Source organism: Mastigoproctus giganteus, chromosome 8 (genome assembly GCF_048544385.1).
Source record: "Mastigoproctus giganteus isolate SK-2022 chromosome 8, ASM4854438v1, whole genome shotgun sequence".
NCBI lineage: Eukaryota > Metazoa > Arthropoda > Arachnida > Uropygi > Thelyphonidae > Mastigoproctus > Mastigoproctus giganteus.
The window spans coordinates 167,152,343-167,173,205 of NC_143582.1; the positions used below are offsets into that span (position 1 = coordinate 167,152,343).

Sequence of the window (20,863 nt, forward strand, 5' to 3'; positions counted from 1 at the left end):
GCGCCTCATTCTATACGCCTGCACAACTGATATTTATCAGAATAATAATTTGAAGTTTAACCTCAACATTATTGTGCTTGAATGCTAGTGTAAAGGCTTTAAAAATAGATGGATACTGCTTCAGGTCACATTATTTCGGATCAAAGAGCTATTATCAAATTGTAACTTTAAATGGTTGAATGCCACCACAAAATTATGAATTCTTGTGGGTAGTGAGTCAAACAATTGTTAAGTGTGATTTTAGCATGATTTTGTGTTGGTCAGAAAGGTTTTGTCATAGTCAGACCAGTGTTAAGACAATACATAAGCAGTTATTACTACCACATCAGCAGTCATTGTTACTACCATTTTGAAGCAAGGCAGACATATAACCTGTGAAGAAACAGTCAACGAATCTGGAAAACCTGAAATCATCTATTCACCAAATTTTAACTGAAGTGTTACAAAAATGAAAGGTCACCAACTGATTGGTCCCACATTTGCTGACAGATGAAAAACAGACAGCCAACTGTGAACCTGAACTGAAGCCACAATCAAAGGTGAAACAAATGGTCATGGCCTATTATGATTGCATTATTGCTACCACTCATATGCCACTTGGAAGATCAGTAACTGGAGACTACTATTGAACATTTCTTCATCTGAAATTACACCTGAAAATTCATTAGAATCAACCACAGACATTGGAAGCTGGTGTTCTTGCCCTATATGACAAAGCAAAAGTCCCATATCACAGTGTGCAGCTTATTTTCATTGATTACAAGTGGAAAGCACTACCTCACTCCCATTATAATCCTGATATTGGTCCTTGTGATTAAGATCTATTTCCCCAAGCTCAGGGAATCATGGACAAAGATTTCTGTCTCGACAGAAATCTTTGTCCAGTGCATTAGACAGTGTAACTTTAGCAGATGGTTAAACAGCATTCGAAAGCTACCAAAACAGCAGGAAGCAGCCTACACTGAAGATTTTTTTTTTTGTGCATTACTTTTGGGATAATTCTATAAACTGAACTTACAGATGAAAGCAATAGCAAGACTATATTATAAATGAAGAAACATGGAAAAAAAAATCTTTCGGTAGCAAATATCAAAAGATAGGCAAAGCAAATTTAAAATTGTATGGGCATGTAGAAAGGATGGGATAGGAGAGATTAGCAAAACAGATATTTGAAATAAAAATTAATGGTAATTGGCTCAAAGATGACCAGAAGAAAGGAAAGTGAATCAATGATGCTAAGTAATCATTAGAAGAGAGAGGGCTTCTCTCTCTTCTAATGATCTAAGCTAAAGATCTAACAAGAAACAGGATAGCATGGAAAATAGTGAGTGCAATAGTGACAGTCCAGATGGACTGATCTGCAATATAATAGTTACCAGTACTTCCACCTGATATAATGTATTTGGATGATGATGATGGGGTTTGAGAGTTGGGAAGTCATGTTAAACTGTGTGCATTATATCTAGTAGATATAATGTAATTTAAAATTATAATCTAACCTCCAACACTATTTTCTTCATCTTCATCACCTTCATCTTCCTCCTCTTCCATATCATCTGCTTTATTAGGTCCACAAGATGTCACATGACCCATTACATGAACCCACTGATAAGTCATAACTTCTGACCTTGGTTGACTCCGCTCTCTCAGTCGGCAATAAAATGAACATCGAGATGATGAACCTAATATAACATACACATAAAAGCAACATATTAAAATTACATTTTGGAAATTAGTTTGTCATCAAAAAGTAAACCTTAATGTTATACGTACTTAAATTCTCAAGTAATGTTCACACCGAATAACATTTTCTTACCAAATGTTATGCATTAATAGATGTTTATTAAGAGTAATATTCATTAAACTGCAGTATAGCATTCAATTCTCCTATCACGTATAATCTTTCAGTGTCGACGAAATTATAACTGAAGTATGTGGGGCAGGGGCAAGTCTAAACAATTTAAAAATGTTTGGTAGCTTTATAATATAGTCCATTCCGGTTATTTGGGACACATCGGGACTTGTGCATTTAGGTCCGATTAAGCGGCTGCCCTAATTATCCGAAGTTTCACGTAAATAGTTAAAAATACAATGTACACCCCCCCCCTTTTATAATTGGTTCACTGTACAATCAAATCACATTACGACGAACTCAACAGAGTAAAGTACCATTCACTATAGGATGTGCAGTAAGCGTGGTTATTGTGATCACATTTGTGAATTGAATTTTAGTTCTATTAAACAGTGATTCTAATTAGCGAAAATAGGAGGAATATTATCCACAGGCTATAAAACCAAAGATATATTAAGCAGAAATTTACCCTTTATTACCTTATCAATTAAAAAATACGTGAAAATCGGAATAATTAATACGTACTGTAATATGTACATACGAACTAGTTGACATTTCTGTTTACTGACATTTGTGGGTGGGGGTTAAAATTTAAAACAGTAAAAAGATAAGCAATCAATAACAAAGAACATGGCACACACAAATTGCAAGTTAACACAATACGCACAAGTGAGAACCGAGTAACGAGTTACAAAGCTTTAAAAATATGAATGAAGAGAAGAGCTGAAAATTAATTTTTTATATGATTGAAGATTTCATGGAACTGTAAACACATTTTACCATAATAACCCACAGAATTCCAGCTGTCGGTATTATTGCAAATTCAGTAAGATCGAGTTTATGTCCGTTTATGATGGATTTCACTAACAGAAAAGCCCAAAAAACAGGTGACTGCTAATTTTTTTTTATTGTTTTATGGTTGTGACCTCCAGAATTTTGATCGAACCATGTGGTACCATCGGAGACAATCGTAGGGTAATCTCCAGTGCTGCAGTCTCCTTCCCCGATTAAACGGCATGCTGTCCCAATTAAGCAAAGTAAACCCTGGCTATTTTCTCGTTTGGTTTCTGTTATAAACGGCTGCCTCGATTAACCGGTGGCCCAAATAACCGGAATCCACTGTATTAAAATTGTAAAATGAGTTATTATACCTTGTTCATACTCTAAGAGATCAGAGAATATCACATAGAATTCTGAGTAATTTAACTTTTTTTCTTCTTTGCTTCCTTATTTTTCTTTACTTCTGATTCACCTACAAATTTTCCTTCTTTAAATGGTGTTTCTTTCTCTGTCAATTTTCCTTTTTTTTTTTAATGTAAACTCTAAATAAGAGGTATTAGAACCTATAGTACTTAGTAGGTTCTAAGTACTATAGGTTCCATGCAAGGGCTCAAGGTTGAGTTGAGATGATGAAAAAAGATACTCATTGCCATCAGACTTGATCTTCTGTAGATTGTAATTTTCAGGAAATACAAATGAAGGAAGGCTGTTCTAGAAAACAGAAATTAAATGAATAAATATAACTGTATTCTTGTAATTACAATTATATACAAATATAATTGTATATAATTGTAATAAATATTTCATGGTAGGGTGAATTTGCAGTTTATAGAGTGAACAGCTATTTGGAAGAAAAGTAATACAGACAGCATAAGAGTAAACCCAGTTTTTTAGATGCAAAGGAAGCAATATTTGTAATGTGCTTATGCCAAGAGAGATTAGACGTCAGGGTAATCCTCAATGAAGATATATGATCTTGCCTAGAAATCAGAGTGACATCGGACATAAGAACAGGACCATAAGAATCCTTTTTGTGAGATATAAGAGAGGACCAAGTTTTAGAAGGACTGAAATCAACTAAGTTATCTTTGCTTCACCTGGAGATCAGCATTTAAGGAATTGGTAGTGAATATTTGAGAAGTTGAAGCTGTTTGTGCAGGGCAAGGTTTCTCAAACTGGAAGGTGGAATGCAATGTGCTATTATCAGCAAAACTATGGATAGGATTTATGGTAAATGGAAGGACATTAATATACAAGAGGAAAAGAGTGGGAGAAAGCACTGAACCTTGGGGAACACCAGCATTAGAGGAGAAGATAGAAGACACAGAGCCATCTACCATAACGTGCAGTGAGAGAAAACTGAATATCCAATTACAAAAAACAGTTGGCAAAACATAAGATGGAAGCTCATTTAGGAGACCTTTATGCCAAGAACAATCAAAAGATTTGAAATGTCAGGAGACATTTCAAATGGTAAGAAGACCACAATTCAAATGTGGTCTCCTCACCATTCCCAGTACAATGGAGTGTACTGGGAATGGTGGGAAGTGGTTTACCAAGATCATAATACATGAGTTGGAAGAAAAACAGGATGCTAGTAGATCAGCTTTATCTGTGGCTGAAGTGGAAAAAGAACCATATGGTTTTGATAGTGATGGGAACAGAGATGGGCACAAGTTGCTTCAGCAAGAGACCAGAATGCTTGACTGTCATTTGGACAAGAAGCAAGTTTTCTACTCTGAGCCTGCTTGAAATTAGTTGGACTAATTAATAACTGATTTACAACTGTTGCAAAGTTTGGTATAAGGCAGAAAATGAACCTGGAGATTTGGACATAAGCCAATTACAATATGCAACATTCTTCTCTTGAACAGTCTTAGCACATTTATTGGAAAAACCAAGGTTTAGAAAAACGGACGAGATTTTAAGGTGGAGTGTGGAATAATAAATTTTAAGTTGGAGTGAGAAATTATTCTTGTAGGGATGAAATCCCTACAAGAATAATTTCACTGATATGATCTGAGCAAACATGAACATCGGAAGCTTTGAAACAGTAATCCAACCAAGCAAAAGAAATCTCGCAGATAATCCCATTTTGCATTCTTGTAATGCCAAACATGAGGCTGAGAACTGCCACGAGAGAAAGGCTCCATTGAAGAAGAGACCATCACCAAGTTGTGATGAGGTGCCTAGAGGCCCACTCACCTCAACCATGTAATTAGAAGTGTTGTTTATGAGAAAAAGATCAAGCTTGTTAGCTGAGTGGGATTGTCTGGTATTCTGGGAGGAAAATGAACAATCTGTGCGAGGTCATTAGTAACTGCAAAAGTCTCAGCATCTTGACAAGCAGGGTCCGCATGACTAGAAAATGAAAGCCAGCTAGAGTTGTGAACATTAAAATCACCAAGAAAAATAAATTCACTGTTAGGAAAGTTGGGCTGGAGAAAGTTGTTTCAAAGCGAGGAAGTAAAAATGTTCCAAGTGATTAGTGGAGTTGGGAGAACAATACATGCAACAGATGAATTTGACAGAATGGGGTAGAGAGATTTTAAGCTAGAGAAGGTTGAAAAGAGGAGTTTCCAAATTACTAAGTCTCTGATAGGGAATATCAGAATGGACATATGCTCAAGTACCACCTGTGAAGCTAAAGGAATTGTACAGCAAATAATTCGGGCAACTGACATGAACAGTGATTGAATCAACCGATAAGTGGGATTCTGTCATAAAAAGTATATGGGGTTTGGCAGAAAGTGGAAATGAACATCACTGAGATTAGAACTGAGACCAACGTATATTTGTGACAAGAACAAGGAAGTTTTGGGAGGTTCAGATCTTTTCTCAGATAAGTTTGTTCTATTAATTTAACAATTCATGATGTATTCAGTAGTAAAAAAAAAAGTGGCACGTATGCCAAGCACGCACAGTAGGTAGTTTTATGTGAAACATCCTTAGTGTTTCTTTCAGGTTTTTCAAGGGGCTCACATCTTGTGAGTATGGGCTTGACACACCCAGGGTCTTGAGCTGGATATCATCATCATTCTTCTCTTTCTTGGTGATTCCTTTCTACTTCTCTCTCTTGGGGTATCTTGGGATTTTTTTTTTTTTTTTTTTTTGGCTGGTGCAGCATAAGCTTCGGGCTTCCTTGCACCATATGGCTAATAATAATAATAAAAAAAAGAAGTCTAATGCTGTCCTTCAGATCTGCCAGAGTTTGACATCTTTCCCAATACACCTGGTTCTTCAAAAAACCGCACAACCAGAAGTCGCACGGAGTGAGGTCTGATGATCGGGGTGGCCAAGATGTCTGGAAACAACGGCTGATGACCCGTTCGTCTGTGAAGTGTTGCCTTTGCAACCTTTGGACACAACGGTGGATGTGGGGTGGTGCACCATCTTGCATGAATATGGTATCCTGAAAGACACCCGCGTTGTTGCAGCTCTGGTATTGCGAAATTTGCCAACATTTCATAATATCGCCGTCCAGTGACGGAACAGGTGCAGGGTCCAGTCAGTGTTACCTGTTCAAAAAAATATGGCCCAATCATGAATGTGGCCATAAATCCACACCACACTGTCACTTTTGGAGAATGTGACAGGACCTCTTGGATAACTCGAGGGTTTTCTGTTGCCCAAATGCGAGTTGTGTATATTCACTTGTCCATTTAAGCAGAAGTGGGCTTCATCACTCCAAGGATGTTCCGTGGCCAAGTGATATCCACTGTCATTCGCACCAGAAACTGAAGTGCGTATGCGAAACGAATATCTATGTCAGTTGCTGTAGCATGTGCATCTTGTAAGGATAGTACCACAACACCTGATGCATGGAATACGGAATGTCCACCTCACGAGAAATAGCTGGCACACTTGCACTACCATGTGGAGATTGACTTGATAAATCCAAGACAGCCACAGCCACATGGAGGAATGCTACCCCTGTGTTACCAGGCAATACTAGGTGATAGATGACTCAATCAACCTGTGCAATACCACCACTTTGCTTATTGGGGGAACCCATGTTTTGTCTCCAGAGTAAAGCTCTGTCAACCCCCCCCCTTACATCTTCTATCATGCAATACGATTGATGTCTTTTGAGGTTATGATGGACATCATGGCTAGATCCAATCTTCCTTACATTTCTAGGGTACAGCTCTAAAACTGTTCACAGGCCAGCTGCTAAATAGTCCACCAGACCATACCTATTGGTAACTCTCTAGAAGGCTTCCAAGATCAGCTAGTGTACAATTTTGCTGCCTCTATTCTGCCAGATAGTGATTGGAGGGAGTCAAAGTAGCGTGTATGGGGGGGGGTTGTTGAGGCAACGTTATGTCAAGGAGCAGGGTATATGCCATATCCAAATGGCATATACCCTATGTATGCCATATCCAAAAATTTCATAATTTCACACGTCTTTGCCACCTTTTTGATGTGAAACATCCTTGGCGGGTAAATCTAATCAGCCACAAAAAATGCATCACAAAAAGTGACTTCGTCTGCAGCTTCTGCAAGAGTGCTTCCCACACTTCCAATTTTGCTGAACTGTATAAGAAAAACACAATAAAACAAAAAACCGCATGTGTACCTTGGCTTGAAAGGAGTTAACGAAATCCAAGCCAATATAGCCTAACTACCCATTTCATTGTAGCCATTTGTTGAATAGCATGATTGCAACAATACAAACATTTGTCAATTTTTTCATCTCTCATTTTCATTACATTCCAATGTTAGGTGGCACTATAGAAGTTTTCATATCAGTAATTTTGGCAAAGGTGTTCAACGATGCCGAAGTCAAGTGCAGAGCATTCTTGAGAGTATTGAGCAAGAATGAAAGTGACAAGACCTAAGAAAATAAAGACAAAGGTAGCAATAAGTGCGTGACAACGAAAAAGACTATCAAGATTGCTTAAAAGACAAACAAAATCAAGCATTGGATTTAGCAGTGCCTTCAACCAGCAATGCTGCTGCACCATCTAACAACGATGTACCCAAAGTGAGTATTAATTTTGTACAATGGAACACTTCTCCAGTTGTGGAACAGATGAGTTTATATGATCAAGCACTACTTTTCCTTATGCCGACTACTATTTACATAAGAAGGCACATCGAGAGTTTGAAAAGAGATTTATGAAAAATGATTTTTGTTCTGTATGCTACATTTGCAATCGTCTATGGTTCGAAAATGACAAAGAAACCAGCTGCTAAAGAAACACCATTGATATGCACAGCATTTCCTCATGTTGATGGGATCCTTGTGTGTGTAATAGATATAGAGGATCACTTAAGAACAACACCATCCAGTGCTATTTAAATCAACAGCTTTGCCTACCCAGAAATTTCATCACATTTACTGAAGTTGGATTTATTGACAGAGGCGCATTTCTCCTCGCACTGCAGGTGCCTGAGACACTTATACAGACAATACGGCATTCTGGGCCAAAGTAATCTATGTGCCTGTTTCAGTCAATATGGTGGTCCATCGCTTGCCAAGGGAGATTGACGATGATTATTGTATAAATGTGCATATAAAACACAAGAAAATACACAAGTCTAGCTACCTGATTGGGTTAGTAAGAAAGCGAGTGGTTAAAGCATGGCTTCAGTATTTGGTCAACATGCCTATATTGATTGTATCAAACCACAATAGATCAGTCATTCTTTGATGACAATCACATGGAAATTAATTTGGCCAAAGACATAAGTGAAGTGGTTTGATCAAGGAAATTCTCATTATCCAAGAGAAAACATTGTTGTGGAGCAGCAATAAATATCTTAGAATCCTAGGAGAAACTAATGTAACAAGCACGCAGAGGAATTGTCCTTTCCCAGCATTTATCTTGAACAATTCAGAATGTTCAGAGAAAATTTACGCGAGACTCTGTTCATGATTATTATTATTATCATTAGCTATGTGGTGCAAGGAAGCCTGAGGCTTTTGCTGCACCAGCCAGCCAAGAAGAGAAAGAGACAGAGAGAATCACCAAGAAAGAGAAGAATGATGATATCCAGCTCGGGACTTGGGTGTGCAAGGCCCGTACTTACCAGATGTGAGCCCCTGGGGGTAGATGATGGCAACAAGCAAGCTCAGACAGTGAACCGATACAGTGTTACTCCATATCATCTTACTTATGTAACAATGAAGCTAATGAGAGGCTCTTTGACGGCGGCATTTAAATACATAGGTAGATACCTGTGAGCAAGTTCAATCCAAAGACTGCATCGAAAACAATTTGCTACTACAGTAAACCCCCCGCTATTTGCGGGGGTTACGTTCCTGAGAAATGTCGCGAATACCGAAAACGCGAATACTGAGTTATGGCTCCCATAGTAATAAAGGGGTTCCGTTCCAAAGTATGAAATATATAAGAAAAACTAGTCTAAAATTTTGTCTATGTATGTGTTATATGTACCTTATAATATGACTACGTACATAGACAGTAGTGAAATGCAAGCATATGGCATCGAAATGAAAATAAGAAACAATTTAATATTAAATGTAATATTTATTAGAAATTTCAAACAAATCTTTCAAACCAACACCTTTGCTGGCTAAAAAACTTATCCCGCCAGAGCTATCACCAGTTTCGCTAAAGTGTTGATAAAGGAGTTTTGCCTTTTCCCGAATGATGAGTGAACTTAACGGAATTTTATTTTGAGTTCGGTCTTCTATCCACAGATTTAAAGCCTTTTCCATATTTCCTAATTTAACATCATGAGTTACAGAGCAAATTTTTTAAACAATTAGCGCGTTTTCACGGACACTACGGTGGATTTTTTCTTCCGATTTTTTGATTGATCGTAACGTTGACTCATTGATTTTATAATGTTTTGCCAATGAGGAGATACTTTGACCATTAGAAATTTTGTCTAATAACTCAATTTTATTCACTAATGTCATCACCTTCTTTGATATTTTCACATTTCTCTTGTTATTCGTAGCCATATTTTTGTACGGGTTAGAAAGAACTTGTCCACAATAAAGTCACTTTTGTCTGTTAACACACTCGAAAAAGTCTGTTTTACACTGCAAAACGTAGATTTATCACTTTTGTAAGCATATCAATTTATAAATTGATAAATTTATTTAATTTATAAGCATATAAATTAAAAGCAAACGACAAAAACTTCCATTACAAGCGCATAACACATACTGAACAAGGATTAGCGAGAAACATCCACGCTCGCGATTTTGTCACCCCTCTCCCCCCACCCACTGAGCGCTGTTTTGACCGGGAAAGATAATTGTAGCCACGTCCATGTTTTTTTTATGGAGGATAATATTCACGGCGCTTTAAAATTCACATTTTTTTAGGTTTCATTTTATTGTATTCAGCGATCGTGAAACTGCGAATACAGATACCGCGAATAGAGGGGGTTTACTGTACTGGGCTCAATGTAAGCACAATTTATTTGCTATGAATCGACAGCTCGGTTGTCTATATTTCTCCTAACAATGACATATAGGATATAACTGACTTCATTTTATTTTGCTGCTGTACTCAATTCAAGGTGCAATGCTGTTAAAGAAAGATTTACATAAATTACCCAGGATCATGATTGGCGATTTCAACGTTAACTGCAATTTGAAAGAAAATGAACCATTAATTACTTTCCAGCAAGAAACGTTTGATCTAAAGATTAATCCCTCAATATCAATTACAAGATTGGGTACCTCAATCAACACTGTTTTCCAGAGATATTTAGATACGTTGCAATTTAATTTTAACTTTAAGGATACTTTAATTTTAACAGGGTTGTTAAAATTAAAGTATCCCTATGTAGAGGGGCTGTTGAGTGAGTTCTAAGGCTCGTACTGAAGAGAAATTTGGATAACAGGTACAATAAAGAATGCGCTCGCCATTTATTGGGAAAAAAAATATTAGTTACAAAATTTGTCACTGTATGGCACGATTATGCAAATAATCGTAAATTATAAGTTATTATAAGTTATTACCACAGCGCCACAGCTCTAATGTACTCCATAAAAGCAAAGCAGTCTCTTCAAAATCATACAGTAGATGTTTGCCTGCACTACAGCAGCAAACATCTACTGTATGACATTAACTTACTGCTAATACCATTCTGCTCCAATTTGTACAGTAATCTTCCATGCACAGTGTCAAAAGCTTTCCTGAAATCCAAGTATATGTTATCAAAATTATTTTTTGAATCCAGTTCCTACGTAACCACATCATAGTATCCAATCAAATTTGTCAAACAACACTTTCCCTTAATAAACCCACGCTGTGTCTGAATTATTGCTGAAGTCTTGTCCACTTTCCGTTCACCCTTTTCTTGAAAAAAAGTGTTCATTACTGACATTCCTCGAGATTCTGCAAATTCCACAAGTCTTTCATTTCTTTCACCAATTCCAAAATTTCCTATAGTTCCCCTTTCTGTGCTGTTTTGTCTCTTTCCAACCTTAGCATTGAAGTCCCCCAAAATGATAGTGTAGTGAGTTTTCTGTTCATCTAGAAGACACTCAATTTCGGTGTACATTTCTTCAACCTCTCCCCATCATCGTGGCTCGATGTTGGTGCATAAATCATTATAACCTTTAGCTTGTACCTCTTAGAAATCCTGAGTAGTAGTCTTGACACCCTTGGTGATGTACTTTTGAATTCCAAAATGTTGTTTTTTTATATCTTTATAGACCAGAAACCCAACTCCACTTTTGCTCCTTTCACTGTTTCCATTGGTGTACAGCAGATTTCTACTTGATAAACTAAGTGATGCATTTCTTCTTATTTCAGCCAAACCAATGATATTCCAATTCACATTTTCTAATTCCTTTTCCAGCTCTAATATATTGTTTTCACTGATGAGCAATCTTACATTGTAACAGGCCAAGTTCAATTTCCATGCATGGCAGCTTGGTCGTACCCAGATATTCTTATCACCCTCTGCTTCCACTCTGATCCTCTCACTGCTGTAAGAGGGGGAGTGAAAGCTGCTGGGGACTGAGGGCCATTTGTTTTGCTGTGCTGTCATGTGCTGGAGGGTTTGGTCTTTTCCTCTTCACACTGACCAGGCGTCTTGAAGAGAACCACTATACACATCCATTGCCACCTAAGTGACGTAGTATTAAATTACAAAGTATTAAAGGTTATATCATTCCCTTTAAATTCTATTAATACATAATGCTGTTATGGACTTATTTTTTGGATCCATTCTGAAATAGCCACAATTTAGTTTGCCAGAACTAATGACAGTGTTTTGTTAGTATGTAATTAATAGTGGTCAGATGCAGTAAATAAAGATGATCACTATCACTCTGACCTTCTAATGCTTGACCTCATTCATCACCTCATTAATGTTTTCAAGCACGCTGTTAATTTCTGGTTCTTTTTCATTACATAAGTCATTTACATAATCTTCTGAGTCACTCCCTGGGCCATTCCTTGTGTTTGTCTTCCCACTGTTCACAGAGGGCTATGATTCTTTCCTCACTCAAGTAATGTGCAACTGGAACTTCTGCATCTACCTCAATCCAAGCAGCGAGGCTATTTGCCCCAAGATTGCCAGTGCCTCCGTAGCCAGGAGCAGCAGTGCATAGCACACGCTTCTTGATTAGACCAGGGTTCGAGCCCGTGACCACCAAATACGAGGATGTGGAAAGGTCAGGGAATGACCACCGCATATCCCTGGAGCAATATGGCCTTAGTTGCTAATGCTCTTAGAAACCAAATAACAACAACTCCAAGATTGCCACCAAGTACATTACAAGCAGCCTTTGCATCTTGTTCTAAAAATGCTGCTAATTCAAGATTATTATTAGTGTTCTTGTCTTTTTTAATAATTTTTTTCCAGCAGTTTTCAAATGTTGTTGGGCTTATTTCTCCTACCCTAATCCAATATTGTGTGCAGTGTGTTTCAGTATTATTCAGAAATTCTAGAACTTCAATTTGCACTAATTCATGGACTGAATTAGTGAACAAGTGTTCCTTGGCAGAAATGTGACTGATCGTGACATCTTATGATTTCAGGGTATATCAGGTGAAGGATGAGCTGGGCAGTGATCCAACAGTAACAGAGCCTTCAAGTTTTTTGGAAAGCAAGTGGTGTCTTGCCAATGGTGAAAACTCACTTTCAAACCATGAAGCAAAAATAACACCCATCATCCAAACATAGGAGCTATTTTTATAAAATTACAGATGGACATTTCATGTGCTTAAAGTCCCAGGGACTTCAACTTTTACCGATCCACAATGACTTTAGCTTGTGATTTTCAGTCTTGTTGCGCACAGTAATTCTCTCTTGCCGACCGGGCTAGCCGGGTAGGTAAAGTGCCTGCCTGGCAACCCAAAGGTCATGGGTTCGATTCCCGCCTCGGGCTGGATATCACGATGGTGCTGAACCAACCAATTTGGTTGGATATCCCGGCCATGATACACGAAGGAAGCAAGAAAAAACTGGTTCCTTCGTGTACTGATCACATCATACGGAATAAATAAATAAATAAATAAATAAATTCTCTCTTTATTAGTTTTCATGCCCACTCTGTTGGGTGCCTTTTTAATATCCAGTGACTTGTCAGGGAGAAGTGTATAGTACGGCACTGTTTCATCACAGTTGTACAACTGTTCATCTGTGAATTCACCAGATTGAATCACGATTACGTAGAAATTCAGGAAACGTTTCTGCTGCTGTAATGTTGCCAAATGCAGATTTGTCTATAAGCCTTACCTGGGGTATCTCAAGGCAAGCTTTCCATCTCCAAAGCTACCCTTCAGAAGCTTTAAATGTGTCATTATCTCCACCAAGTAACTTATGAAATTAAGTGCCTTTGCCCCATTTATCAGTACTCACTACTCTTTTGTAGAAATCTTGTATAAGCATTGGTCCATATCACTGTTTTCACAAAGTCTAATTTTCTTTCTTTGGAGGCCTCCTCATCTACAGAGTCTACGAATGAATGCAATTTTTTTCTTCTTTCACCCAACCACAGATCGTTCCTTCTGGTATTACACACTCATGAAATATACTGCATTTTGTTTCATCACTCTCAACTCTTTCAATAATCTTTAACATTTCTTCAACTGTATAATTTTTTTCTTTTGGTGGCCATTACTTTAGTCCTACTGATTTACTAATTTTGCCATGTATTTATTTCTGATGCCCCAGAATTTACTGTTTTGAGAAAACTAAAGCAAAACCAAACTGTCCAGCCTACATAGTGCCAAAGTGAAGTCATATGATTTCTCCAAATCACTTGTCAGTTCATTTATATTTTTTTTCCAAGTTTAGCCCTTAGCAATGTTTGCTAGCCCAAGTGTAACTTCTAGTTGAAGAAGAGATGTCACGTGCTGACGTGTTTACAAAAATTTACTTTATAACTAATGTAACACACTTGATGAATGGTAGCCATATTCCCCTCCAGAGGTAGCTGTTTGTAATTAGCATTCCACTGATATATTCTTTTATGGGATCTCTAGCTGAGGGGAGGAACTGGATGTCTATAGTAATTAGTCTTTGATGAGTCCTGTTGTTCACAAAAATTACTCTGCAACTGAATATTGAATATATAGAAGTGAATACACAGCCAATTTTTGGCTAATTTCCCCTCTTGGAAAGTAGTAGGATGTACAGTAGATATAAGAATATACAGTATTCACTTTTTCCAGATTCCAATATGAATTAGGAAAAGTGATCACAACCAAGGTATATCCAAAGCCATGGTATGAACAGGCACATTATATTGAGGTTGCACTTGTAGTATAATTTGCAACCTGTGATACATTATTTTAGCAATCTATTTTTAATGGTATTTAAGCAATATTTTAATTGAGCATTTTTATTCACAAGTTGCAGTACATATGCAAAACAAGTCATGGCCACAACGAGGCCTGCCAGTCCTATTCCAATGATAACTATTTAGACACTGAAGTTGGTATTTAGGTTCTTTTATAGGCTAATAATTTTTCAGTTCTCTTCATATAATTCAAAAAGTTGCCCATTTCTGACAATTGAACCATATTTTCTTGAACAGTCAAAAGATCAACTCTAATTAAAAATTTGATAGGTAATCACCGAATTTCAGCAATCAGCTTTTAATACAATACAGTAGGAAAATTAAAAGGCCAACTATTATCTACTTTAATAACATTCAGTCAAAAAATAATCAAAATCCATCAATATAAATCAGCAACATATATCAAAATTACCACTGTCATGAAGGTTGAATGAAACAAACTTCTGAAGATGAACCCGAAAAGTGTCACAATCTAGTGGATGTATGAAGGAATAAACAGAATGGCCAATCATTTCAATCTAAAATGAGTACAGGAAAATGTTTAGAAAGATTTAAAAACAAAGTAATTCAAATATAATAATTTGAATCTTAATTAAAGATATTTGTATTTTAAATATTCATGTACAAATAACAAATTATTTATTAAATGAATGATTACCAAATACACTGTACATTTTATACAACCATTCAAGACAAAACTTTTATTTGCCAAACACATCCAATGTTGTCAGCCATTTAGAAACTAACAGATATGGCATTTTTTTTTTTCAAATTTGTTAGCTAGTCTTTATATCAACTTGCAGTTAAAGTGTATATAAATGAAGTAGAACTATTTGAGATAGAACTCCCTGATACATGATTACAGCTACATTTACATTAAACTTTTTTAAAATAACTTCAGAAGGAAGTGCTCAAAAAAAGAATGCCTGCAAAAGCAAGAAAATCAATGAGAAAAGAGCTAAACATGAGGTAAACATTGTTAAATTCATGTATACTTAAAAAAAACACACACAATTAAGTTAATCCTTAAATAAAATAAAAAAGGTTCAGGAATGGTACAAATATTCACATACAAATAACAGTTCTCGCTTTAAGAGTTTTTTTTAGGTATCAATAAAATCGAAAATATGAATATTAATTGCAATAAATAAACACTAAACATTCGTAAATGCGGAATTTTAAACCATGCGAGTAGCTATATAATATAGTACTACTATGCATGCATTTGTTCAGGCAGACAAGAGGTCTCACTGATTTGCATAACATAGAGCAGTTACCACGCTGATGTTACAAAGAGTCTTGTGTTGTTCTTTATTTTCGCTGTCTTATTATTATTATTATTATTGTTGTTAACAGCTACAAAACAGCAATGAAATGTGCTTGAGGGTGCAGCTACAAAGCATTATTACACAGCTTCAAAGCAGAAGCTTGGAGTATACATTTCCAAAGTAAAGCGAAAAGTAAATGTACATAAAGAGAACACAAAACAGTAAATCGAAATCTACAGATAAAAATAAAACTAAATAAATAAAAATAGGACTGATCCATCCTATTTAAGTGAACAGGTAGGAGTAAGGTAGGGCACTGGTATTTCTTCACACACATTACACAATCAGTCTTAGAACTTGCAAGAAGAGTCAATTTTAAGGTTCAAGTAATGGATGAAGTTAGCAATTTCAGTTGCCTCCTGAAGTTTCCAGGGGTGCCAATATGTCTCCAGATTTGCTTTGTTGATTGATCTTGTAGTCCTGTTATAGAAGTTGTAGTATCCATAATTTGTTCTTGCGTAGGATGGTTTCTTAAAGCTCTTGTTGGTGCATTGAAATTTATTTGTGAGACGAGATGAGGAAAATTCAGGGTACCATTTAACAGCTGGTTAAAAAGGAGTAAGTCGGCTTTATTTCTTCTTTCTTCCAGCATTTCAAGTCCAAAGAATACACACCACTCTTAGTAAGATTTCTCATTGTATTCAAGGCTACTTTTAAAGCAAACGTACTGTATTGCTCTTTTTCGAATATTTAAAATTTCTAATTTTTAGTAAGCTACATGTGGGGACCATATCTGTGAGGCAAATTCTAGGGCTGGCTTAACATAGATTTTGTAGAGAAAGATGAAAAGTGCCAATTGATTGAAGTCTCAGTTAATTTTTTTCAGGAAATCTAGTTTTTTGCTAGCTGCCTTCACAATGTTTGAGACATGGACATCAAAGGAAAATGATTCTTTAATAAAGTTAGCTAAATTTTTGGCTGTACTAACTTTTCTGATTACCTTGTTATTGATACAGTAAGAAAAATTAAGTTTGTTTTTCTTGTGTGCATTAGCAAAGCTCATCAGCTCACACTTATTTTCATTGACTACCATTTTGTTCTCCTTCAGCCACTGATTAACTCGTTGAAGAGCTTCGTTTAGGATGATGCAGTCATTGGTACTGCGAATTGCTTTATAAATTTTTACGTTGTCTGCAAATACGTTGATTTTGATTTGGTAGTCTCAAAGGGTACTTGGCAGGTCGTTGATGCAGATAAAAAATAATAGCGGGCCTAACTGTGGGACACCAATTTCAGGCTTGAAAGGATATGAGATTTTACCTTTAAATGTCACCGACATTTCTCTACCTTCCAAATAGTTTGCAATCCAGTTTAGTGCCTATCCTCTGAGACCATAAAGATGCAGTTTATTGATTAGTCTCTGATGGACTACCTTGTCGAAAGCTTTGCTTAAATCAAGGAAGATGTAGTCAACTTGTTTTCCTTCGTCAAGCGCCTGGGCTATATTCAAGACAAATGAAATCGTATCTGTGCAGGTGGAATGACCCTTGATAAATCCATGAGAGTAATCTGACAAATTAAGTTTCATAAAGTTAAATAGTTGCTTCATTACAATGGATTCAATTATCTTTGAGAATGTATTTAATTGGCAAACTGGTCTGTAGTTGTTGGGTGAGGATGTGTGTCTCCTTTTTTGTAAAGAGGTGTAACAAAGGCCTTTTTCAGTTGAGCTGGATAGATTCCACTCTCAAAGAACAATTTTATTAAGTGGAGTAATGCTTTATAAGTGTGGTTCCACATTTTTTCGATAAAACAGTAGGGATACCGTCTGGGCCTCATGTGAGGTCCTTTTTCATACTGTGGATTGTACTCCAAAATTCTGCTTGGTTGATTTCAAATACTGTTAGTCAATGTAGTTGACAGGAAAATTTTCATTACCTTCCATCCCGTCATCTGCTGTATCTGTTTTGTAAATTTCTTCAAAGCTGCCAGCAAGGTAGTCTGCCTCAGACAAAGATGATAAATCATTGGGAATATCTAGCATGTTTACAGCCACATTTTGATTTTCTGCCTTGAAATAGCTGAATATAGGTTTCACATATTTTGCCTCAAAGACTCTTCTTTCGATGAAGCCCAAGTATTTGTTGTAGTCCTGTTTTAATGTCATCTTAACCTGTCTTCTTAAGGAAGAATATTTATTGTAAAGGCATATTTCCTTATTTACCTTAAACCTACTATGCATTTTTCGTTTTTTTGCCAGTAGGCATTTTAGTTCCTTAGAGAAACAGTGTGGGTAATTTGAATCAGGAGCACTATAACATGGAACAAGGTTGTTTGTAACTTTGTTATTGATTTGGTAAAAGCAGTCCAGTGCTTCTTAAAAGTAATTCCCAATTACAGTTTTTAAATGCATAATTCATATCAGGCCATTTCACTTTATTGAAATTGAGCTTCTGTTTTCGTTCTAATTCCGTATCTTTAGCTGATCTCTTCTTGATGGAAAAAGCCATGGGAATGTGATCTGATTTGAAAAGATTACTTGGCTTAAAGACCACCAAAGGAAAGTTGGTGAAGAGTAAATCCAAGTAGTTTTCATTTCTAGTTGGAAATTCACAGATCTGGTTTAGATTTAAAGAGATGAAAATTTTTTGAAATATACCTTTAAGTGTCCAAACATTAGTTGGACTGGAATTACATCCATCATAGGCATGTGGCATATTAAAGTCCCCTAAAACAATTAAATAGTCTATTCCCAGATGTTGATCAAGGATTTGGTCGATACTGTTCTCAAATTCCATCATAAGAGAGTTATCTACAGGTGGTGAAAGGTAGACAAGCATAACATAGCAGGCATAAGGGCCACTGCCCAGTTGGAGGAAAATACCTTCAATGTTAACCAAGACTGATTTTTGGGATGGTAATCTCTTTTTGGCAAGCGGTCATAAGCCTACCGCCTTTCTTATCGAGTCTATTCCTAGTTATAACAACAAAGCCTGGTGGGACCAATTCACTGTCCTTAACATCTTGACTGATCCATGTTTCCACTAAAAAGTAGATGTCGTAGACATCTTGTAATATAAGGGAATAAATGTCTTTATAGTTGGTATTGGTTAGACATTGCACATTTTGAAATTAACATAGCAAATTATCTTGTAAATTATTCTTATTTTGCCGAATTGGAATCCTATTTTCCTGTATTTTCTTCATTGTCTGTAGTTGCTATTTATTTCCGTTTTCAATATTCATAGGTGAAGAGGGGTTTATTGATTTTGTCCTTGTATTTACATTTTTGCGAAAAGGCAATACAGTGTTCCTTCGGTCCAGTTATTAGTGTCCAGAATTCTTGTAATTCTCTTTCAGTTGTATTTGGGGCCAACCTTGAAACAAATATAGCCTTGAGTTTTGGAATAACTTTAAGCTTTTTGTTTTTTAAAGCCGCGATTAGTAGCTGAGAACACGGATTCCAGTTTTTTTTTACTGCTAGAGTACATTCTTTCAATTTTGTCTGTGTTATCTGCTATTTGCCATATCCATTTTTAATATCTCGGCATAACTATGCTTTGTCTGTGCCTTGGCTATATAGGTTTCTTTTGTATCGGTGTGTGCATCACTATTTTCCTTATATTTATTTACATTCTCTGAGATTTGATTCTTGTTTCGGTGAGTTACACTTTTCAACCAGTGCCCTTTGTTTTTACTGGTTTTGTGTGTTTCTAAGGTTGAGTGTTCAGCTTGTGTTTCTCTTAATTGAATTGGTCTTTTCCTTTCTCTCTTCTTCCATTTTGCACCTAACGTTAGTTCATCCTCTGTTTGGTTACGCTTATGCTCATAAAGTTTCACCCCTGATTCCGGGGTTTGACTGCTTGCATTTTTTTCCCCCAGTATTCAAGGCGGATTCATTAAGACGGTTCTGGATCCCAGATGCTCGAGCTTCCTATATTCTCATTTGCATAACCGGTTTCCGGAAAATTTTTGTCTGGTGTTGTAGCAATGTGGAGAACTAAGTTTGTCATGTTGCTGGAGGTGGTTCCATTACTGCCATTTATAAATGTGCATCCTTTTTCATGTAACCTGACAGTGTTAGGGTTTTGAGGTGGATTTCCTGGAATTGTTGTAGGTGAGTCAGGAACACCTTTTTTTTGTAGAATGTGTGGATATATCCCTCTTGTACTGAGGCCCGTTAGAAATTGCCTTATTTTTCTTATTTTAAATTTATCACCCTTATTATATACTGCACAGTATGCCAACAGATAAGAAGGGAAGTCCAACTCTTAAAAAACTTTGGAAAGAATTCCATATTGTAGATGCAATAAAAATAATAAAATGAGCCCGGGACAAAATTGCAAAGAACATAAAGGGTATTTGAAACAAACTCTGTCCTCAGTTTATTGATAATTTTGAAGAAATTCAAGAATCAGCAGAGATCATACAAAATGAAACAGAAGTGGTCGTTAATACTGCTAACCAACTGTAGTTTGAGATTTCCACTGATCTGCTTCAAGCACACAATGGAGAAGTCACAAAAAGACAGCCTTGAAACTGAAAAATGTGAAGAGCTGAGGAAGAAGATTTAACAGCTGAAACTCCTGTGCATTCCTTCACTCTCAGGGGGCTTGAAACTTTTCAACACAGAAAAAGCCACTGAGATTTGAGTCACAAGATTTAAATTTCGAGAGCACTAGAAAAGTTGCTACAGATTTAAAAAATGCTTATGCATGCTATCATGAAGTTTATAAAGAAAAGAGAAGACTGTCTTGAAAACAAGACTTGAAGCATTTCTGAAGAAGATGAAGACTCCTTGTGCTTCCAAAAAGTGCCAGGCCATCTACGAGTGTGCATTTAGTTAATGATGAATAAACATTCTTTAACATTTGTATGACATAATTTCATATTAAATGGTTCACACATTAAAGTTGTTGCTTTTTGTGTTAATTATGTTAAATAATGAATTAGTACTATCTGCCAATGTATCTGAAACATTAACAAACTTGATTTTAATTATAAAAAACCAGATGTGGATCAGTGGTGGGTGGGGATGGATTCCAGTAACTTCTGGGTCGACACTGTGGTAACATGTGATGCATTTCAAACAAGGTGATTTGAAGGTCAGGAAAACCTTTTACATATTACATACAGACATGATTTTGAATTTTTTATTATTTTTTTTTATTTTTAATAAGAAATATAATTTAAAATCTTTCAAAGAATCAGAGTTAC

General features: G+C 36.4%; 1 protein-coding gene across 6 annotated transcripts in view; it reads right to left on the bottom strand.

Moving 5' to 3' along the window:
• Positions 1 to 20,863, bottom strand: part of LOC150081989 (circadian locomoter output cycles protein kaput-like) — a 269,964-nt gene that overhangs the window by 82,718 nt on the left and 166,383 nt on the right. For all 6 annotated transcript variants that reach the window (XM_090379039.1, XM_090379036.1, XM_090379038.1 and 3 more), the window contains 2 exons: positions 14,791 to 14,896; positions 1,500 to 1,682 (listed from right to left, as the gene is read on the bottom strand). In XM_090379039.1, the coding sequence (XP_090235165.1) occupies positions 1,500 to 1,682; positions 14,791 to 14,896 (289 nt within the window). The remainder of the gene's footprint in view (positions 1 to 1,499; positions 1,683 to 14,790; positions 14,897 to 20,863) is intronic.